This window comes from Anser brachyrhynchus, assembly GCF_964034855.1.
Source record: "Anser brachyrhynchus genome assembly, chromosome: 4".
NCBI lineage: Eukaryota > Metazoa > Chordata > Aves > Anseriformes > Anatidae > Anser > Anser brachyrhynchus.
Window position 1 is genome coordinate 30,903,304 of NC_137698.1, and position 24,834 is coordinate 30,928,137.

Sequence of the window (24,834 nt, forward strand, 5' to 3'; positions counted from 1 at the left end):
CCAGGCATGTGTCTTTCATAGAAATGCCAGAGCTAAGTTGAACTCTCCATAGTGAGGACTTTTGGAAAAATTATGTGGAACATTTTGTCTTATCTGTAAGAAAATAGCAATGCTGAGCATTTTCACTGCCACGTTTTAGGCTCATTCCAATTTCCTTCTGTGGAGTGATTAGTTCCATGAATTTTTCTGGGATCATGCTCAGTCTTTGCTAAGGACATTAGTCATGAATGTAGATACCAGAATCATGGAAAAGGAAACCCGGAGAAATGAAGAGTGGCACTATAAATGGTCTGGGAAGGTAATAACAGCAGCTGTAATAACAGATAGTCATCAACCACACTCATGAAGGAAAAGTAAAATGTAGAACAGAAAAAAACCCACAAACCTTAAAAAACACTATAGAAACAAACGAACAAAAAATGGAACAATGTAATTTATGTATCATCTCTTTCACTGAAATATTTCCTTAGAAGTTAAAAGCACCTTTCAAAAAGCTGCTGCATAATAAAGAAAAAAAAAGTGTTCTTTTTATTACTGATACTGGTTGCTTTGGTTTGCTTCTGTAAACCAGAATAGCATGTTAAAGAGTTTCCATTCAATGCAAATTCTTGCTTTTGTTTCACTCCTTTTTCATTCTTTCTGCCTTTATCAAAGTAACTACCACACTGTCTCCTTCTTCCATTCCACATAGTTGGGGAATATGAGTGTAGTATAGAGCTCACTTGTATTTTCAAAGTATTGTCCTATCAGATAAACTCAAATAGATAGAAATAGCACAAATAGCTCTTTATATATCGTTTTCTCAATCATATCATCAATCATTTTGCAATTCCCTAACACTGAAACAAATAAGAGAGATATTTGTAGCAATTCTCAGAGCTGTTCATGTTGCTCTTCATTTAAACAGTCCTAAAGCAATACTTACAGTTTTGTCAAGTTGTATAAACCTTTGAAAGCATGTTTGGACACAGCTCTGATTTTATTATTCTGAAGATACCTAAGAAGATACAACAATAACAATAATTGATTTCTTCAGGCATGCAGTCAAAGCAATCATAAATAAAGAATTAAAATCTATCAACTAAACTGAATTTACATGTGATACTGGAAAAGAAGCTGTCAAACTTGTTACACCCTAAATGTGACAATAATAATTTCATGGCTGTTGTTGAAAAGATTGCAAAAATATTTTAAAAGAAATAAAAACTCATGACAAAATTACAAAATTCATTCAAAGAGACACTTGGTTTGCTGAAGATGAACAAAGAAATGCTTGTACTTGACATTCTGTTTTAGGTTCCAATCTTTCAGTCCTTACCTTTGTGACCTGACTTTTATGTTTAGCCAGAACTCCACTACAAGCAAGAGCATTTTGTGTGGCAAATGTCAAATAAACAAATGTTTTTGACATTTCTTTTTAGACTACCAGAGAAATTTCAAAACACTTCACTTCAAGATAATACCATAATAATATAGAATGAATCTTGCCGATTTTCTGAAAAATAAAGAATACTATTTTTTTCTTGTTTTTCGTCATCTACTTTGATGAAACAGTAAGATCAAAAATACTACAATCTGCAAATGTTAAATGATTAAAAAATAATTTTAAAGCATTATGGTGTTATTCTCTGAGAAATCTATAAATAGAAATCCTTTATATTAAACTAGTCAACGATACATACAGTCCTGATGCATTCCTGTTACAAACAGTGACAAAAAAATCAGCTTTTAGAAAATGGGTTTGTGTCAAACACTGTTCAATAACTTTCTGAAAACGTATAGTCATCAATTCAACAAATGTTTTGTACAGGGAGGTATAACTATTTCTTTTCATGAAAACACATCTTCCAAGACTTTAAGGTAATGGTACTTAACTTTGTGAACACAAGATGGTGCTGCAGTACAGTGCAGTTTCCATAAAAGTTTTATGTTTTCTAGGAACTTAAGAACCCTGTTCTAGAATTTTGCATGCAATTCTTAATTGCACTAATTCTGTATAAGTCAAACTCATTAAAGGCTATAATTTTTGAACAACATAGCTTTTGGACATAATAAAACACAATCTGACTACTTGAAACATTATCAAAGTAGTAACAGACATATAGAAGCAAAACCAAGTGCCATGTGAGTAAGCTTCCCATAACAGCAGAAAAAACTAAGTGAACTTAGACTTTTACTTTGCAGAGTAAATGAATTCATACATTCCTTTCTTTTGTCATATTGCTATTCATTATAAATCTAACTTTGTTCAGACATGATGAAGTTTTAGCATTTTTCTGGTATAAAACAATCAATATAATAAAAATTAAATATGCAGAAATGATAGTTTTGCTCAAAGAGGGATATCAAGTCAAGCTAATTGAGCCAAACAAGGTTACATGATTACCTGATGTACCCAAGAGTAAGACAAAACAGAATTTTGAGTGTAAACTGAGACTTGTCACTCAGATGTTAAGCTTTGTGTGTATGTATGTGTGTGAGAGAGACAGGCAGCCAGAGAGAACAAATATTTAAAGCTCTTAAATAGATATTTTAAGGTGAAATGCTTCCTTACAGATTTTTAAGGTCTTGGTATTTCTTGAAAACGTCAGCAGAAAGTTTCCTTAGCAGATTCCTCTGAAGAGACCTGTAGGAATGAATGCACACAATAAAACTACTCTGTAGGTGAATTTATCCTATTTCATGCAATTCTAATGACTTCACTGTGTTTAATGAATTTTCACAGTAAATCAAATGATTTGGCAGGAATAATTAGATATTTCCAGAAGGGTCAATATTTAGGAGTGTCTCTGTATGGTTTATTAACCAAAAACAGAACAGCTCTTTGCTGTCATACTCTGTTTCTGAAGTACATTAAATTCAATCAGATTTGACTGCACTGATCAATTCAAGTAAAGAGTTTAAGCTAGAAGTGAGTTTGAGTTAATGGATTAGGAGGAGACTGTGAAAAGACATGAAAAGACAAATAGGTAAGATAATCTTACCCATTTCTGTAATTTTGGAAGCTACTGTTGTCCCCATTTTCTGTTTTTCATACAGACAGTACCCCTCCAATCCTCCCTCTCCAGATGATTAAAAATGTGATTAAAACAGCATGAATTAATGTTAATGATGTGAGACCAAGAGTATCACTAGATTCCTGATCAAGGTAGAAAGACAAGAGTTTTCCCTCTCAGACTGAAAAAAAAAATCACACTCCTCATTTCTGAGGCAAGAAGATTCCTTCAGAAACTTGCTCTAGATGCAGTCCTCATTCAGCCCACACAGCCATAGGTAGCTGATGGGAAAAATAAAAGGCCTGTTTCCTGGGAATGGAGAGAGCTACAGTCTCATCCTTGAGTAGACAGTGAATAAAGATAAACACCAGCTAAAGATCTGTCAGTATTTTTCTGGGAGGCATTGGGAAGACTGCATTGCCCACCATCGACACCATCCTGCTGTGGAGCCCATGCAGTGGGCCATGAAGCACAGATGTAGTCATGAGGCACCACCACGCAGCCTTGCCTCACGCTTCCTCGCCTCATCCCTCAAGGAAAGGAAAAGTGGTGTTGCTGCTGTTTGATTATGGAACAGGGTTAGTTTTGAATATGACAACAACTTAGAGCTGGGGATGCTCTACTGTCTGCCATTTTGCTGTTCTAGGGATTGGTGGTACAGGCCGTAGTTGTTTTCTGCTTTCCCCTCCTGGCAGCCAACAATTGCAATAGGCAATTGCCCATTACAATGGGACTCGGAGAGCCTAGTGCTCCCTCCCAGCTTCCTGCAGTGCTGCAACTTTTGTTATTCAGTAAGAGCATCTTTGCTAATGCTAGATAATAAAAGCAACATGAGAATCTCAATATTCATACCTATTTAAGCATTAAGCCCAATACTTTATCATCAAAGAATATTCTTCAATGTCCTCAGGGCAGTTGACAAAATAATAGTTAAATCCAAGAATATTTGGGTATAAACTAAAACACAGATTTATTTCAATTTATTTATTCCTGACAAGGACAAAAATAATTTAGGGCACAGCTGGACTAAAACAGAGTCTAGCCCAAAAGCCAGCTTACCTGACTCACTGCTTTTTCTACAGCTAGGACTGGGCCATTGCTTTTGAAGTCTTTGCTGGCTCTGAGCCAACAGCAAGTTTAAATACATTATTAAATACATATGACATTCTGCATTAAACTTAAATTGAAGTTTTGTGGTAATTGAACACATACCCAGCAAGAAGAACCTCAGCCACTCATGGACACAAAACAGAACCGAACAGAAAGGTCTGTACCCTTGCTTTATAGGAAAGATCCTCAGGTAAGGACTGGTGATACTGCCCTCTATTCACCTTTTAGAAAATAGCATCTCAAGCAGTTGTGTGCAAACAAAGAGCAGTATCAACCATTTGCAGATCTCTTCATAAAGTCTGGATTGCACATACATATCTGTATGACGACCCAGCTGAGATTAAACCCTCATAAATAATAGCCTATTCAGAGACATTGAATGAGAACTAAAAAGATTTGCTCAACCAGGTGGTTCTACTAAGATCAAAGTTAGTGATGATATTATCAGTCTATAGACTAGGAATATTGCCAGAATCATAGAACAATGAAAAAGTCCTAAGCATTATGTCCTAAAAGGAAACATTTATTTTAAAGATTTCTTTAGGTTTTCTGAAATTGTTGCTACTGCAAGTCACTGTTACAAATATAAAACGACCATTTCACATAGCTTTTTTTTTTTTTTAGTTTCTTTTCTTTCATTTTATGCAGTGAGAATCTGTACTTTAAACATCAAAGGACTTATCAACAGTGAGATACTATGCTTTCACAAACACCAGCTGAGCCAACTGGTCATAACTATATGGCTGGAGTTGTGAAGTGGTTGTAGAACTGATAGTCAAGCCTAAGCAGAGCAAGAGGCCACATTTCTGTTTTACTTACATCATAGTTATGTTTGAAGAAACCGAAGGGACAGCACGCAGTTTGACAGCATCGCAGAAGATCTCCAGCCCTTGGCACACACATTCTGCTGGCACAGCACCAGCCACTGCATGAAAGCAAGAAGGTTGGGTGGGTGGTACGATCAGACGGGGAGAAAAGAAATATAGTGTAAAAGAACAGTGAGCTCAAAGGCAGACATAGCAGCCTATGTTAAACAATTTAAATTAAGGCATACATTGGTTTTACATAATTTATTTAGATCTAGGAATGCCCTAGCATTAAACATAAAGGAACATAAAAAATTGTCACCTCCTGACCTCAGTGAAAGAGCTTTTACAGCTGAGCTACAGGCTTTATACAGGAATATGGCATGGTACCATTGTTTTTTCTTTTTCAGATTTTTATGACCCTAGATTATTCAGTCCTTTTATATTTGCTAGAATGGGCACAGTTCTTTAACTTAGTGCTTGTAGTGGACAACCGTCAGAAAATCTGTATGAATGGACAAAAGACTGTAGATGTGGACTAGGGTTCAAGAATCATTTGATGTGCGAAAAAGTGAATTGAAAGAATGTTGCCTTTATTTCACTCTGAAAAATGTGTTTCATAGTCTTTCCAGCTGTATTAATATAGTTAGATAAATATTTATATTGCCCTCCTAATTGACATATATTTGGCACACCTTTTTCAGAAAATGAGTCACTCTTATTGGAACAGAAATTAGCTTCAATGCATTTGTTAGTCTGAGACATTAATTCTATTTTACTACAAATGAAACCACAGTATTTCTATTTTTGATAAGCATATTTGCAATGTATTTATTTCCAGGAATTATCAGTAATAACTACTTACAACACTCAGGTGTCTTGGTCTGAAATGCATACAGAGATTTCATTTTATTGTACTTGTCCTTTGCATAATGCTTGTCAAATTGTAGAGACCATCCATTGTTGTCTTCTAATAAAAAAATAGTACACACGTTAGAAAAATAGCTTCACTAAGATTAGTAGCATCTATTTTTTTGCCTCAGTTTTTATCTCAACAACATGAGTTTTCCAGAAGATTTAATAGAACAGTAAATGACCTTGTTTTATGATTTTGACCACTTCTTTCAGAGCACCATTTCAGCCTAAAATTTATTTCATGAAAATCTAAATGAAGGCCAAGTGAACAGTGCTTTTCAAGAGAATATGTGACATGTTGTAACATATTCAAGCCAGTATGTCTAAGTTAAGCTCAACATGCATCTTCTTAAGCAAAGCATTATTCCATATTATCACTTTGGTTCTTGTGCATATACTGGAAGAGAGTGCATTATGGCCATAAAGGTGAAAAATAAAGGGAAGATCTTTCAGTTCCTTCCCACAAACGAGGATTTCCAGGTACAGTGGTGCTGGAAATAATTTCAGATCTATTTCTTGGATGTCTATTGTATATCTGGCACCTGTAAATAACTGATCACGTAGCCTTCCAAAACAGGATGGGAAAACAACAACAAATAAACAAACAAGCAAACATCAAAAAAAAAAAAGAAAAAGAAAAGAACTTGCTTGTGACAACTACGGTCTGATTTTTGTTTTACTAGTTTGAGTCCAACTTTTCAGCTCTGACAATGTCCACACCCTTTGACTTTAAAGCATCTCATTTGCATGTATTTGCACCAGTAGCAGAAATGCTCCCTAGGATGACACTCACCAGCTGGTGAGGTGAAGCATCAGTGGTAATTGGAAGCATTATTTTGTAATGATACCTGCTGTCAAACAACATTAATATGTTGTTTGAAAACCCTGAGAAGGGCTCTGCTGAGCTTGTCGTTACTGTCTTAGTTTCACTTTTATAATATGCTAGCAATGGTCTTCCCCCTGTATATTAAAAGTTTAGTTATACTTAAATACCATTCCTCATGGACATTTATCTATGAATGTTTATATTCAAGTAAGCACTACTATTGTATCTACCATCTTGAAAAGAGGTAGGCAGAAATGAAATACGTTCATACCTTTGTACCTTCTCCCATTCTGAAATGGCATCTCATTCTTCATGCCACATTACAACTCAACTGTTTCCTCAGACAGGCTGGGAAATTATTCTACCTTGAAAGCATCTCCTTAAACCTACCTGTGGAGTGTTGGCAGACGGAGCTGTGCTGAGAGCTGACTGCCTAAACTGAAAAGATGCACTATAAATTCTAATTAATAGATATTTTGAAAGATTAGGAACTTCAGGCAAACTATCTTTTATCTAGTTATTAACTTGTTATGCATAAGTTAAATAGATGGAAGATTTGAGGCAGAAAGAAATCCCTGTCTTCAGAAATTGCTCTATTAAGAGAAAAGACTTGAAACGTGCCTTAACTTGAAAATCCATGTGAACCAAACTATGCCCTGCAAGAATGTCAACTTCCCACCCAGAGAAGGCACTTAAGCACATTTTATTAATTTCCTTGAAAGCACCTGGTATCCGCTGATCCATTAGCAATTTTGCTGGGTCAGATCATTAAGCTGATTTTCAGCAGCAGCCTAATGCATTTTGGACAAAATGAAAGCAGTTTGCAAATCTGCAGATACATTGCTCTGCAGAAAATACTCAGTAGAAGTTCAGTTTTAGGACTACTTTACAAACTTGTAATATGGAATCTGTAATTGATGAAATGAGGAAAACAGATCCTACGTCAAGCAATGTCTTATAAACCTGCTGTCCTGTAGTTAGGGCTGTAACGGGGCTTCCCTACCACTATTTCTGAATATATTTTTTTAAGGAATGCATCCTTTGACTTTCATTTGTAAAACTGGACCGAGCAACTGGGACGTGAAGCACCTAGTGGGAATATTATGTATGCAGAGGAGGTAAGATCTGGGATGAATATCTCACTGCAGATTTCAAAACAGAGATTTGTAAAGATATATTAAAAATGAGTTTATTCTCAGAGTATAATCAGAGCAAATAAACACTTTGCAGTCAGGAATACGGTCTCAAAATACAGATTTTTCTAATCCATAATTAGAATTATAGTAAAGTTTGGACAAATAACCATTTAGATTCTGAATAGATAGTTAAAAGCCATAAATGCTAATACTCTTGTAAGCCAATGGATGTATAAAGTATCATTTTTTTTCTGTATTTCCCTGCTTCTGATGCTAAAGAGTGGATAGATGATATTTTATTCCACCCTTTAACAGGTTTAAAACGCTTTGCCATGTGATAAAGAGTTTACAAAAGGTGACCATCACTGCAGTTCATATTTGCAGAGAGAAAGCATGAGCAGTGCCTCCTGCGCTAACAGGAATGAGGGAGCAGTTCGCTATGAAGTAGAAGTGCACTAGTGGTTTCAAGGAAATCAGGAGACAGCTGTGTATTTTTGGGTGGCCATGAAAGAAAAGGGGGAAAAAAAAGCGAAAATAAGAGAGAAGATGGATTATTTTGTATTGGAACCATTCCATCTGTCTAGAGTTTCTGGTCAGTTCATTTTAAATAATAGGCTTTTCTTATGGCATTGTTTTTACCTGTCTTTTACTAGAAATACAAAGGAAAGTCTGACTATAACAAAACAGGTTATTCAAAGTTTTCTGACGCTCAAAAATGTTTGGTTTGGGCCAAGTTTTGTGCCGGACTGTGGGGCAGTCTTTATTTTATGTGAACTGAATCACAGATAAATAACTATATTTAGTACAACCATTCAGTGAAGCACTGAATGCCAGAACTGTAAATCACTTTGTGATTGTTTAGGGTTTATATGGTAGGTTTGTGACCTGTTTACCACTATTGAGATGAGGTTCTCCAAACCGTTTAAGAAATGACTGGTAACAGCAGTGGTCTTGAAATCCCAAATCTATCGTTTGGGGGAGTACAGCTCAGATGAGAAATTACTTTTTCCTGAGCCAGTTCTAAAATAGATTATGTTGGCTGCACTTCTGTAAAAATGAGATCTGAGAAAACAAGGCATCAGTGAATCTTCCACATGTGGAATAAATGAAGTAAGTAATTGTAAACTTGACTTATCTGAATACAGATTATTGCACTGTTCCTTGCGAGAAGTTGTCAATTACCATTTCTGATAGGAATGAGAATGAGAGAGTATGTTAATCCTGACAAACTTCACATTTGAATAATCCTTTCAATGACAAATCCAATAAAAATATCTGCTTTGCTCAATTAAAAATACAACTCTTATTATTTACTATGGATCTTGTAAAAAGAACATTATCTATACAACTTTCTCCTTCTCTTGGCCATGTCTTCATGGGTTATTATGCAGAGAAGTCACATCAGTTAAATGCATAAGCACTGCTGCCTGCCATTCTAAAGAGCCACTGTGTTACCCTTCAATTTTGCCTTTGCTTTTGATGGTCACAACCCATAGATGTACTTCTCTCTGGCATTTATTCAAATATACTTTCTCTTGCTGTAAGAAATTACTTCAGGCTTTTCATAAAAATACCTTTTAGTACAATGAGTAAAACCTGTAGTCTTCAGACAAAAATGCAGGAGCAATGCCTTTTAAAACATTCACAGATGAAGAAATATAATTGCCCTTTTCCAATGCTGGGATATGCTGATACATTCTAATAAATTATAGTAAAACCAAAACCGTACTGAGATTTTACAGAGAGGAGTGTTGCAGTGCCTGGAACATTTGACTCTGGGAGTAAATTTCACACCCCCAGTTTAGATACCCAGGTGGAGAAAATGAAGTACCTAAAAACTGGATGCTTACTCATCAAGGCAAAGCCAATTTAGCACATACCAAAATACATGTTACTGCACATTGACTGCTTCCTGCATCTGCTGGTTAATGTAAGACTAGCTTGCCTACTTATATGTGACAAAGTAATCACAAAACAAACAAACAAAATACCCCAACAACAACAGGAATTAAATCAATTCAAATAGGGTTTACACTTTTCTGGATGAGCTAGATTTCCTGCTCACATGAGTTTATTCTTGATTTTAAGATAACTTAATCTGCAACTTTTAAGAAAATAAGCAGGCTCAAATTTCCCAGAGATAAGTAACTTCTCAATATTGTACCTTTATTCCTGTAAAACACTTGCACAAAGGAAGTTTTCTAGTTTATATAACAGTACCTTTGATCTAAATACATTATTTCAATTTTCTCTTCTGTTTTTCTGGAACTATTTTCCATTTTTGAAATAAATGTGACAAAGTAAATAAGGTAACAACATAAATATATCTATAAAACCTTGTATTGCTCAAAAGCTCCCTTAGCAGTAAGCCATGACATTGGAGACCAGAAGAGACAAAAGTCTAGTGAAATATAAAAGTTCCACTTTGTTATCAACAATCTTTAAAGATATGAGCAAAGAAGATGATTAAAAGCCTCAAGAGCTTCAGCAAAGCTATTAAATTTGCTGATAGTTTACATCAGTACATCAGTAAATCTGATTATTTCAATGCCACGTAATGTGAATGAATGGCGATGACAGAAAAAAAATAAAAATAATTGGCCATATAGAATCAAAGAATGGTTTATGTTGGAAGGGACCTTCAAGACCATCCAGTTCCAACCCTTGCCATGGGCAGGGACACCTCCCACCAGACCAGGTTGCCCAAAGCCCCATTCAGCCTGGCCTTGAACACATCCAGGGATGGGGCATCCACACCTTCTCTGGGCAGCCTGTGCCAGGGCCTCACCAGCCTCTGAGTGAAGAATGTCTTCATAGAATCATAGAATATCCCGAGCTGGAAGGGACCCATAAGGATCATCGAGTCCAACTCCTGGCACCACACAGGTCTGCCCAAAAGTTTAGTCCATGTGACTAAGTGCACAGTCCAATCTCTTCTTAAATTCAGACAGGCTTGGTGCAGTGACTACTTCACTGGGGAGCCTGTTCCAGTGTGCAACCACCCTTTTGATGAAGAACCTCTTCCTGACGTCCAGCCTAAACTTCCCCTGCCTCAGCTTAACACCATTCCCACAGGTCCTGTCACTGGTGATAACAGAGAATAGGTCACCTGCCTCTCCACTCCCCCTCGTGAGGAAGTTGCAGAGTGCGATGAGGTCTCCCCTCAGCCTCCTCTTTTCCAGACTGAACAGGCCAAGTGACCTCAGCCACTCCTCATGTGTCTTCCCCTCTAGGCCCTTCACCATCTTCATTGCCCTCCTCTGGACACTCTCCAACAGTTTTACATCCTTTTTGTACTGTGGTGCCCAGAACTGCACACAGTACTCGAGGTGAGGCTGCACCAGCGCAGAGTAGAGCTGGACAATCCCTTCCCTCGACCAACTAGCAATGCCGTGCTTGATGCACCCCAGGATACGGTTGGCCCTCCTGGCTGCCGGGGCACACTGCTGGCTCATATTCAACTTGCTGTCAACCACAACCCCCAGATCCCTCTCTGTGGGGCTGCCCTCCAGTGACTCGTCGCCCAGTTTGTACGTATAGCCAGGGTTGCCCTGTCCCAGGTGCAGGACCCGGCACTTGCTTTTGTTAAACTTCATGTGGTTGGTGATCGCCCAGCTCTCCAATCTGTCCAGATCTCTCTGAAAGGCCTTTCCACCCTCATTCGAGTCCACAACTCCTCCAAGTTTGGTGTCGTCGGCAAATTTGCTCAAAACATCTTCTAGTCCTACATCCAAATCATTTATAAAAACATTGAAGAGGACTGGCCCTAAAATGGAGCCTTGAGGGACCCCACTAGTGACCATCCGCCAGCCAGATGTGGCCCCATTTACCACAACCCTTTGAGCCCTGCCCGTCAGGCAATTGCTCACCCATCGTATGATGTTTTTGTTTAGCTGTATGCTGGACATTTTGTCCAGTAGGATCCTATGGGAAACCATGTCAAAAGCTTTGCTGAAGTCCAAAAAGATCACATCAGCTGGTTTCCCTTGATCGACTAGATGGGTGATCTTATCATAAAAGGAAATCAAATTTGTTAGGCAGGACCTACCCCTCATGAACCCATGTTGGCTGGGACCAATGACTGCATTGTCCCCCAGATGCGCTTCAATAACTTCAAGGATCATCCTCTCCATAATTTTACCAGGCACTGACGTGAGACTGACAGGCCTGTAATTGCTAGGGTCTTCTTTCTTACCCTTCTTGAAAATTGGCATAACATTTGCCAGCTTCCAGTCCAATGAGACCTCTCCAGATTCCCAAGATCGTTGAAAAATAATTGAGAGGTCCCGCGATGACGTCAGCCAGCTCTTTAAGCACCCTGGGATGAATCCCATCCGGACCCATGGACTTGTATGGATCCAGGTCTTCCTTGTATCTAATCTAAATCTCCCCTCTTTTAGATTAAAGCCATTACCCCTTGTCCTATCCCTACACTCCCTGACCAAGAGTCCCTCCCCAGCTTTCCTGTAGGCCCCCTTTAGGTACTGGAAGGCTGCTGTAAGGTCTCCCCAGAACCTTCTCTCCTCCAGGCTGAGCAACCCCAACTCCCACAGCCTGTCTTCATAGGAGGGGTGCTCCAACCCTCTGATGATCTTCATGGCCCTCCTGTGGAGCTGCTGTAGCTGGTCCATGTCCTTGTGCTGGGGGCCCTGAACTGAATGCAGCACTCCAGGTGGGGTCTCACACAAGTGGAGTAGAGGGGGAACAATCCCCTCCCTCTGCCTGCTGGCTAAGCTGCTTTTGATGCAGCCCAGGACACGGTTGGCTTTCTGAACTGCAAGCCCACATTGATGACTCATGTTGAGCTTCTCGTCAACCAACACCCCCGGGTCCTTCTCTCAAACCATTGTCCATCCAGCCCGTATTTGTGTTTGGGATTGCCCTGACCCAAGTGCAGGACCTTGCACTTGGTCTTGTTGAACCTCATGAGATTCAGACAGGCCTATCTCTCAAGCCTGCCAAGGTCCCTCTGGATGGCATCCCTTCCCTGCAACATGTCAACAGCTCTATTATATACAACTCTTGTATTATATACAACCACGTATATGAGAAATTTCCATGTGAAGCTCAAAAATTTGATCTGTTGCCAAGTATATGATACCTTCTGAAGATGCTGCTGACATCCAAGTGTTTTCTTTTTGCTTTATAAACAGAATTTACAATCTAGGGCTCAAACATGAATTTTGTCTCATAGAATTAAAAAGTGAGATTTAAATGTAGGTACAATAGAAAAAAAATACCATGCCATGAAAACATGAGACTAAGTACATGATCATTCATTATTACCTTTAATTTGAAAAGTAGACTTGTCAAGCTTGCCTGCAATGTTTTGAGGCAAAAATGGGAAAATTATGCTCTCTGAAATTTCCTATCCCTTACGAGCAATCTTGTAATATTAAAACTATATCTTTTGCATAGATGGTTTCAAACATCTCGTACAAATTTAGATTTCTGCTATGGAAATGTAGAATATGATTTAACAAATCTCTAGCACTGCAATAATTCTATAAAACTTTACAGACCTTCAAAGGAACACATACGAAAACATTATGACAACTATACAGAATTTTATTACTTTCATCCTGTTGAATTTTATAGGTCCTTTTTAAAGGAGGTAGTATGTTATAACTTATTTAACAAGGCAACCAGTCACCTGCTGATTGCATCGTCCCCAGTAACAGGTGAGACCTGTACTTTTTAGAGGCAAATATGTGCCAGACTTCAAACAGCTTGCTGCCCCAGTTCTTTCTGAAATTCACAGTTGTGACTTCCTTTGTATATGCAGCCTATGAGTTACAGAGACCTTAACAACTTCCTTTGTATATGCAGCCTATGAGCTACAGAGACCTTAACAAACATCTGTAAGTGAACTTTCGATCTGGGGAGCTGAATGCTGCTTTTTGTTCTGAGACCTCTTAGGCCTGGGAGCAAAACAATGGTAAGTGCATTTAGCCAGTGAAGAACTCCTCCGGAGAGTCACAAAACATCTTAAATTAAATCTGCATGCCTGTTCTTGCTTCACTGGACTGGAAAAATGTGGCTATGACACTGTGATTAAAAAACAAATGCACGCATACTACAATCACTGCCTAACTGCCAAAAAAACAGTTTTGCAGAACTATCAGCAAAATTGTCCAGAAGCCAAATTTCTTAACAGTGAGGACACTTGTGCTCTCAAAATAGCTCAGGCTACTTTGCTCTATTAAATACTACATAATTAAAGACCCTGCTAGTGAAAAAAAGATAAAACACCATAGCATGGTGTTCTTTCTATTCTCTTCCTTTTTATTCTTGCTAGTAAGTTATAGTCAGAAATGTGATAGTAGCTGATGCTTTTCTAATGCCCCATTCATAATGCAAAGATCCAGTCTACAGAGGTGCAAATGATTAGGCATAATGCATGCAGAGTTTTAAGTGGATATGATTGCTGAAGTGTTTGTATTTTTAACATTTTTTACTTTAAAATATATTTTATTCTACTTGTGGTATTCGCACATAACCATTTAGTCTAGAGATTTGCTACTAATAAATTAAGAGTCCATTTCAACAACCAGTTTCAAGATGGAATATAAGAACTATTCAGTAGTGTGAAACAACAGTAAACCTAACTTTAAGCAAAGTATAAAGCATATCCACTCTATTACAAATTAAGTCTAAGAGAAAAATTAAGGCATTTATTTATGAGAGTTATGTATCACAGACTACATGGGAAGATACTGTATTTTATGTCTGCAGTTTCTGTGACAGGTTGCAGATTGCAATCTAGACTTCATCCCATTTAGAGAAAAAAATCACTGCTAGAATAGCGTTTCCAAAAATTTTATCCAGTGCTATTTAGAAAAGCTAACACATGAGTCACAAACATTTTTTTGAAACATCTGAGCTTTTTATTAGTTTCCTAATTTAGGTAAGTTATGAATCTTTGCTCACTGATGTCAGTGGTCAGTGGGAGCCTTTCCATTGATTTTAGTGGAGTCAGTCCAGATCACTTCTCACCAGGCTGAGCCTTATTTCATAAGACATGTTGTGATCAAAAGCCCAGGAGGTATGACTGAAGGTTTTATGTTGGTCTTATTGTTTGCATTTTAAATTTAGAACAGAACATCGTAAATCCAATAACTACATAGATTTAGACTGCATGTTTGGGCATTATCAAACCCTAATGGAAGTTAGGAAAAAGTTGTAAATCTGAAAGTGGAAGGACTATTTATAAAGGTATGAGTGCACCTGTACTTTGTATTCAAGGGATTTTCAGAGCTTGTAACTACAGGATGCTGACGCATAGTGCTAAATGTATCTGAGACAAACCAGTAGGGCTTCCTCTTAGACTTCAAAAGATATCATAACATGTGCTTTCAACTTGCCCAGGTAGAATGTAACATTCAGAGTTTCCTCTGAAAGGAGAAAAGCTCGGTACCTTTTGAGATCTGATTACATTTCTATATTTCTCCATGTACAGCTTTGTACCAAACTAAATTCAAGCACTGGTGGCTGGTTTAGGAACAAGAAAACTGAGGTAAGCTGCATGGTTATTATTTACTGTAAGGCTTCTCAACTTATTCCATTCACTGGCTTCATATTAGTAAAACAACAAGTTTACATGTATGACGAGCAAACCAGGCTGATTATGGGGGGAATATTATGGTCAACTGCAACAAAGATCTCAGAAGATCACACAGGAGGAACAGATTTTCAGTCCTACAATGATTTAAAATTTAACTGCATTGATAATTTTTGCAGCACTTTATAATTAACATGATATGAGTACAGAATGATAACTGACCTAGTGATGTATCTAGAGCAGATGACTACGCAGAAGTTATTAGACTGATAACATTACACTTTTATCACTACATAATGATATAGTAGGAATATTTATTCAGAGAAAGCTGACTCTTATCTAGGGGAGAAGTTTGCTCATTCAGCCCTCTAAGTGCACAGAAGACTAATGAATTTATATATATCTATGAAGTCCTTAAATATAAGTTTCTAAATGTAAATGCTTAATTGGGGAGCAGATTAAGGAAAAAATGTCTGAAGATACTCAGAGAGTTTGTATTTTGAAAACAAATATCCATAGATGATTACTGGCAACTTCACATGTCTTCTGTCCAAAGTTATAGAGTACATTTATGTTATGATTTAACTTTTCATATGTTTTTGCAATTTGTCATGTCAGAAATTGTTCATATAAACAAACGTGGACTCAGTGAAAACTACATCACAAATGCTGTTCTGTTATTTTTGTTTTGTATTAAACAACTGCTGTTTTTATCTGCTGTTGTTGGTTTTGCTTAGCTTATCATTAAGTATCACTGTCAGACCAGATTTAAAAATGCTTCTCTCCATGAATAAGTACTGGGGAATATGTAATGTGGCACTTTTAATATGCCATTGAGCTTCAAAGAGCTTTGCCCAGAGCTAGGTTAGGGTACATTAGCAGTAACATTGCAGCAAAGTCTTCAGTGTGAGAAATACTTTTTATTTTACCTGTTTTAGGAAAAATCCCCATAGCAATGTTAAAAAAGTATTAGCTGAGCAGAATTGGTGATTATGCCTAGTATTTATTCTTCCTAATTATTGAAAAAAACAGTGAAAATTAAAAAAAAAAAAATCAAGTATCCACAAAACCAAATATTACAGCTATAAATAGGAACAGCTCTCACCTTGAAAATTAGGCTGAAGCCATTACATTTGAAATCAAACATAGTCTCAGTGGGACAAATACTCTCAAACTCATGCTGCTTTGCCAACTTGAGCTTTAGTTAAGCTTGGGCACAGAAGGATGCTGGAATTGCTACCTTTTTTCCACAGTTTAGGTTTTGCTACAAAAATAACCCCAAGTGAAATGTGATAAAGGCTGAACTGGTAGACATCACACGTGGCCATTTTATGAAGAACTCAATGCTTCAGAAAGGATTAGTATGGGGTGGAAGAGCAGAGAACAGTTTACTGCCACATTCAGCCTTAGAAAGGAAAACTCCTCAAGGCCATAAGCTTTTATGAGGAATGATAAAACTTTAAATAAATCATTTTTATTTAAAAATATATTTATGGCAAATTTGCAGAGCCTCCCGCTTTGACTTGATGGACTATGTTTTCAATTTCAAAAGCTAAGATTGTATTTTCCATGCATGTTTAAGGTTATCTAGTGATAGTTTGAAAAGAACCTCTCATCACTTAGGGCATGATAAATTGCTACTCTCCTCTTATTGCTGTTTACTATATTGCCTCAAGCTCTTTCCCATCAGAATATCACACATATTATTTTATTGGCTGGAAATCCAACTGGGTGAAAAAGGCATATGAATTTTCAAACACAAGTGGCTTCATTCTACTGTAACCTATTGGCTACAGTTCCCCCCTTTCCAGAAGGGGTGGGAAGTGGAAGAAATGGTGAAGTTGACCTGGCCAGTAGGATATCCACACCCTGAGGTTAAGCCCTACCATGGCAGTCTCAGATCTGTTTCTGACTCTGCCTACGATCCTAATTTCATGTCACATCACTTCTCTGTACCTGGGTTGAACATGAACTGCAATTACTGCACATCTGAAAACATCTATCAATGAGGAATCAGTTTAGTTTCAAATATTTATTAACACGTTTTACTGTTATGGGGTATGCAGTGCATGAACCAGGACTAACATTGCAAATCTCAAAGATTACAACAATAAATATCATTATCGGAATGAAGTGGGGACCTACAGAACTTTACTCAAGAAAAGAGGAAATGGACAGGATTGCTACAAGATAATTGGAATATTTAATGAAATCTTTACTTTTTTCAAATGTCTGTGGTATGCATTCAACGTATCCATCTGGGACACAGAGTATGTCAGTGTATAATTCATTCATTGCATAATGAGGATCAAACAAATAATAATGAGCAGTAATCCAGTAGGTTACTGGGCAGATTGTAAACTGTGTTGCTGATTAACCGTATTGGATGTGGAGCTCTAAAATTCCAAGTTAAGTAATTAATTTGCAAGACAAGAATACTGAGACAGCTTTTGAATCACATTGTAATTGCCAGCCATAGAAGAAGAAACTATGCCTTTTTCTTTTTGTTGCAATGACATTTAAAGACTTTTACAAAGCAACTCTCTCTCGAAAGATCTAAGTGTACTTTTCATGCTAGTTGCTTCTCTACTTCTTTAATACACTGATATTTCTTAAAAGTGCTATTTCAGTAATTGTGGTTGCTATTAATATTCAGCACACTTTGAGGCTACTATTGAACAGCTGGACTTTGGATTTTCTTATGTTCAGAGTACCTGTTTTTTCAAACAATTGTACCTTTTTTTTTTTCAATAGCAGTATTATGATTTTCAAAAGAAGTGATTTTTTTTCCTTTTCTTTTTCATCAGTATTGTCCTCTCCATCACAGAAAAGACTACTGTTCATAATTTTTTTGCATTGTGTCTCCTTATTTTGTAATACTGGTCTAAGATACATGCAAGTCTTCACTATAATATTTTTCTGTAGGCTTAAGATAGTGCTCTATAATTAATGAAGATATCATTAGTGAAGTGGTTGTTGTAGCTAGCCTTACTTGAGACACATGCATATATATATTTGTATATATATAAATAATTTTTGAATACCTTTGAGCGTCTATACAGATTTTTTTCCATCCCCACATATACTGTGTTGAATGTTGTAGACTGGCCACCTCAAAGCTCTTATTCAGATTTATGCAAGATGAAAGTGTACAAGAATTTAAAAGTTGAGCTACTTAGAGTACCTTATGGATAAGATTACAATTTCCAATGATGCTGCATAGAACAATTACTTCACTGGAATAATTTAATTTTGAATTGCTTTTCTGTAACCAGGAGCAATGACTTCAACTGAAAACTAGCTGCAAATTAAAAAAAAAAAAAAAAAAAAAGGTTAGAAAGAACCAGATATTACTCCTGGGGCAGGGCAGTCATACTAAAATGGTCCTGGGAAATGGCAGCAGGAAAATAGCTGCTTAGCTTCTTTGTCTTGGGAGCTAATCAGGGGACTTCCTTTCTTGGATTTTAAGATGAATACTTACTAAACAGAGACCTATCCTCCAAAGATTTCCACATGTACTGCAGTGTAGGAGTGCTACAAACACCTTAACTGAACATTTCGTATTCTCAGGCAACATAGTGACTCTTCCATTATTCAAATAATAAAATTTGACTGCTACACCAGTTTTTGAGAAAACAATACTGCTGAATATGACCTTGATGCATTACACAAGGCATGCATTTCTAAATGTGAATATGGGTTCAAGATACAAGAATAACACTAATAGCATAGATTTCTCAGGGAGTCAATGCAATGACTCTTCATTTTTTATGACTTAGGCTTTCAGAAATTGTCTCTGTTTCATTCTTGAGTTACTATACTCAGAGTTGGATTCAATATTGCAGCTGAATTGTCTTGCAGGCTCTGCTGTCCTGTATATCCCGTATAACTGTGTCTATCCTAATCCCCACTTGATCAAGCTGTACACTTTCAGCAAGTCCTTGCACAACAGACTTTCTGGTACTATAAAGAAATGGAACATACATAAACTAACTGTTTAAGAGGTGACATGCACAGAAGAATAAAAGAACAAGAACCAATTTTGTTAGAATTTTGATTATTGGCGATGAAAAGTATGCTTAAGGTAGAAGGAAGTGACATAAAACTAGAGAAAGCTGCAGGTCCATTACACGGGATTAGAATTAAAAGCACGTTTGTATGAAGTAATGTGCTAATATTTGATAGGCTTAAGAATATGTGTCCACACACAACAACAATCGGCTCCAAAAATACGCAATGAGAACAAGTGACACTATTTCCAAAATCCCATTGATTTTGCTGAGATAGTTAATGAAAAATACCTTTACCACATTTTGTTTCTAACTCTATCTTTCTGAAAATTTCTTTTAGTATATATATCTTTGAAGTTTCACTTCATCTTTTTTTTTTTTTCTTTTTTCTTTTGTTGGCTCCATGCACAGCTCTGATGGCAGCGTGCCTGGCTGAAGCAGACAGACAGTTCACCTGCTTCGCTCTGTGGAGATGGAGGCAGGGTGTGTGGTAGAGCACTGTACATCTGGCTGCCCTCCACTGCTACAGGCAAGCTACTCAGGAATAGGAAGTCTGGTTTCCCCATCTGCCAGGGATGAGAAGTTCTGGAGAGTAGCTCTGAAAGCATCCAGGCTGTTATTAAGTTGACAAGAAGATGTGCTAGGGCTGCTTTTCTCTCCCTGCAGCCATAGCTCACAACCAAATCGCTAAGCTCTCATGAAACACACAGAAGCATTTCCCAGACTATCCCTGGCCTGTGCTACCCTCCAAACAGTGTCCAGCCACTGCATGAGAGATGCTGTTCAGCACAGACTAAAGCTGTGTCCAGGCCATGCTCACAAATAAACAGCTTGGCAAGTGCCTACGCAGAGCCCATGCCCTGACTCTGCTCAGTTTGCAGCTGAGGTAAAGCCCATGAACCAAGCCGGGTTCATGGCGACCATCCAGCAGGGCCAGGAGTGACATGGGCAGGCAGCAGTGGCCTGTTTGCGTGCATTTCCTCAGATTTCAACATTTCCAAAACACAAAGCCTGGTAGCAGTGTAACTTGCAGAACACACACAATCATGGTTTTGTTTTTCCCCCTGCATTAGGACATCAAAGCTTTTTGGCAAACCTTGAAAATTCTTCTAAATTACTCTTCCCAGACAGCTTTAAGTTCTGTCAAGCATAACAAACTCTGTCAGCTCCTACGTCCACCTTTCCTCAGCAGGGATCTTTGCTAGATCACATGCACACATATGTACAAATCAAAACAATACATCCAAACAAGTTCAAAGCACGGATAAAATTGGATAAACTTACACAAGATGCAAACAAAAAATGTGGTCCTTTCTTCCTAGGAAATGGCTAGTTGGGTGGCTTTATCAGCTAAAGCAAATACCTGCTATATCCTCTGCAATGCATGTAACTTTCTCATTGCTAATACTCTGCAAAGCCCCAGTTGATATGAACAGTGTATGGGTTTCAGTGACTGTCAGAAACAAAGTAATGTCTTAACCACGTACCACAGTTGTCTTCATCAGCATGATTCCCACAGTCATCCTCACCATTACAGTGAAGTTGTTGGGGCAAGCACTTGGTGATATTGCCACATGGAAAATAGCCCAGGGGGCAGGTGCCACCGCCTCCAGAGACATGATCTTCCAAGGAGTCACAAATGACTAAATAGACACAGAAAGAATATGCTTACTTCAAGATATGCTCTTAATGCATAAAGATTGTTGGGATTATGCTTTTATAAATACTCATTTGCATTTGAATGTGAATATCAAGTGATAAATACATATTAGTTCTTTGGACATGCAATTACAAGAGTATATTAAGTACTGTTAACTTGGCAAGAAACATTTATATCGTAACCTAATTAATATTTGCTTTGATATAAAGCAACCAGGTAATTCCTCCCCACGCATCCTAGTAATAAGATGGAAGTGCTAATCATACAAGAGAAATGACCTAAGGCCACTATTTAAAAGGATAGCTTTGCTTTGCACTAGAAATTAATTTATTATGGCGATACACCAGATAAGCTATGTAGATATGGATTATATTAATTTGTGCTGAAATTTGAGCCCCAGATAGATAAGTCCTTTTTTTTGTACAGAGTCAAAATTATATATTTTTAAATGTATTCTAATTTTAAAGCAATTACTGGATGTAGACTGATCAAGGATCAAAGCACAAGGAAAGTAAGCTCAAATCTGTGACATAGCTTTGTTGAAGAACGGCTAAGGATTCTTCTGGTCCCCCATTCCTCTGCTCTCTGTACTCCAGCAGCTTCGGTTCCTCACATGTGCAGACACATAATGCCTTACTAGTCCCTTCAGTGCAACCGAGGGACAAATTTTGCTGCCACCAACTATTTTTTTCCATGATAAACACAGTTGGTCTACAAGCTGCTTTTGTAATGGTTTGCAGAGTGCCAGCTTGAATTTCCTAATGTACAAGATCAACTTCTTTCCATGAGCATTCGATGGAGAGGGTTTGAAATTGTTCTAGAATGCAATTGGTTAAGTTTCCAATATACTGGAAAGAGAGAAAAGCATCATCAGTCCACTGTGTTACCTAGTGCTCTTCCAGCTTGCAGAGCTTCAGCAACCCTAACCACTGAAGTACCATTCTGCAAAGGTTTGCTGTTTAAATTTTGAAGTACTTTCAAAAAATAAAATAAAACCAGAGAGTCATTATAGTTAACTTTTGACTTAGTGGATGCTGTAACAAAGGACTCAAGCTCCATACAAATTATATTTTAAGTTCCATTGCTACCTTAGAGCACTTGAAATACTCTATACAAACTTCACCAGCTGTGATGGGATGCTTGTTTCAGAAGTGGCAATATACTGTTTGAACATGCAACTGTTTTTCCAGGCTATTTTCGTAAGACAAAATATGAATCTTTTGTGTAACTTTTTCAGTTTAACAAGGAAGGTGTTATTATACAACATCCAATTTTAGTCCTCATTTTTCTCCTAGACTAAGGGAATCACCTGAAAGTAAATTAAGTACTTCAAATTCATAAGAAATCTCTTCTGGAAGAACTTTCAACTGTTAAGCCCTTGACAATGTTTACAACTGTTGAAAACTGAAACGCAAGAGCAGTAGCAGGAGGAAATTCTGAGATAAATATTTTGTTATTCACATATGCACAGAGTTGTCTTTGCTATTAGAAGCGTCCTGCATTGAAAGCCCTATATTCCAGCTAACAATCACTGTATGGTTTTTGAAATTTGAATGATTTTGCTTTTATGCATCACTCTATAACTTATGTAATGGCTTAAATGTTTTGGGAATTATGCTTTAGGTCCCTATCCCTCCTATACACAGGTACCTTAAAATAAGGCTATATTCTACTCCCAGCATGAATTCATTATGCATTGTTCCCTGCAGTTCTGTGCTCATATTCATAATGTTTTGTTTAACTTTTTCCACACAACAATAATTAGCAAATAAATTTATGTTGATATAATGATATAATATTAAGCACATGTGGTACTTATTGCCTAAAGTCTCATGCTGGCAAAGGATAAAAATCACAGACAACTGAGGCTCGCTTCAGTGCAGTTATCTGTCACAATTTGAGCAACTGAGATACCTGGTTAGAAACACCAACATGGAAAAAACAAATGGAAATGAAAAACAAAACAAAACAACCCTCTACATTTTGTCAAGTTTTCTTCACTACACACTGGAGACATTGGCACTGAGCTGAACATTGCACTTACAGGGGTTGATGTCTATACAGTTTAAATTGCAAATAATGGCATTTATCTTCTCACAGCAGCATTCAATGGACTTCATAGGGTTTTCTAGAAAGTATTATTTAGTTAAATGGTATTAATTCCTGAATGAATTAATGAATATTTTCTGTCACAGTTCAAAAATAATTATTTGTGAAAGAGTAAACACAGTAAGGGATTGTGTAATTTTATGAGTTCTCTGGAAATGCATAACCTTATGACACCGATTCTGAATCTCTGGATCACTTGTTTTGTGCTACAGAGGATTACTCTGGCATGTAAATATCTGACTAGGAAGGAAGATATCAAGGCATCAACACTTAACAGCATCATCCAGGTCTAACTATTGAAAGTACTGGTCTTTGTCCACTGACTTGTTAACATCATTTTGTTTATGCAAAAAAAGACAGAAGTTTGAGCCCTGCAGATCACAGCAGATTTATGAATGGAAAACCCCCAAGCCTCTGAGGAAATATTTGGCAAACTTGACAAAGGTAGGGAGGAGGTAAGAAAGTAAAATCCACTGTAAAAACGCTAGACAATATTCAAATGTCTATCTTTTGGATTAGGGAAATTTAAACAGTGTTTTATATGTGAGTAAAATAAAGATAGCACGGCAACAACAGCAACAAAAAAATCTATGCTTTTTATTTTGCACATACAGACTGTTCTGACATTGGAGTTTATCATGTCAAGATGATCTATCATACCGTCTTTATCATGCAATATTAAAGGTGTCAACCTTACTACCTGTTACTCATTTTCCAATACGAGAAAATTGAACCACTCTTCTGATAGCTCATGTTTCATTGACCTGTCTTTTTAGCTGCTAAACTTCCCGATAGAACAGCTCTAAAATTATTGATTAAAGATTATTTCATCATGTCACTAGCTATCTCAGTGTTAAATCAAAAACAAACAAACAAAAAAGGAAAGTTATTTTGTGCTCCTTTTACTAACCCATAGGTTATGTCTCTACTGAATATGTGTATCAGGCTTCAAAGGTACCCCTAATGTTTTATGTGTTCTTGTTCACATCCAGGATAGAACATCTCGGCTTTGCTTCTTACAGCCAAACTAGCACTGTAAAAGCATGTGACCCCCTATAACACAAAAGAAGTACCATCAGCATAGCATATAAAAAATTAACTTGGCTTAAAAATATAAAAAAATTCTGTTTTATAACGAGCAATTTTGGGCCAATATTGTGATCTTCCACTACTGACAGAGAAGGACTGGTGTCCTTCAGAAGGATGGCAAACTGTGCAGCAGACAGACAGATAAAGGAAGATAAAAATTTTTAAATGTGTATAAAGAATTTAGCTACAAAAGTAAAAGCTTGATAAAAAGAGGAACTCAGGACAGGTTTGTTTAGGCCTCAATAGTGAGGATGAAAAGTATACATCTGTGACTGACCTGATTACATCAAAAAGATTGCTTTTACAGATATTCCAAGAAAATAATATATATATATATCATATATCCTACGTAAAACCACCTCTTGCTCTCCCAGTGACATAGAGATAATTTCACATATTTCAGCATTTTTTTTTCTCAGAATGATCAGAGTAAATATTAAAATATTTGCAATGTTCCTAGAACAAAAGGAAAAGACAGGTGAAGTGGTAACAATACAAATGGTAAAACCAGGAACAACCTGTCAAGATGCTTGCCGTCTCTTTACAGGATAATGTTCCAGAGACTAGTGCATGTTCATGATCCTGCAAATCCAAATCTGTTTCTGATTGTCATGTA

General features: G+C 37.2%; 1 protein-coding gene across 15 annotated transcripts in view; it reads right to left on the reverse strand.

Moving 5' to 3' along the window:
* The window catches only part of RXFP1 (relaxin family peptide receptor 1), a 117,008-nt gene that overhangs the window by 15,939 nt on the left and 76,235 nt on the right, over positions 1-24,834 (reverse strand). For 12 of the 15 annotated variants that reach the window (XM_080589688.1, XM_080589682.1, XM_080589678.1 and 9 more), the window contains 5 exons: positions 20,848-21,003; positions 5,778-5,882; positions 4,926-5,031; positions 2,555-2,626; positions 926-997 (listed from right to left, as the gene is read on the reverse strand). In XM_080589688.1, coding sequence (XP_080445814.1) covers positions 926-997; positions 2,555-2,626; positions 4,926-5,031; positions 5,778-5,882; positions 20,848-21,003 — 511 coding nt within the window. The other 3 variants (XM_080589680.1, XM_080589681.1, XM_080589679.1) reach the window with 3 other exon arrangements.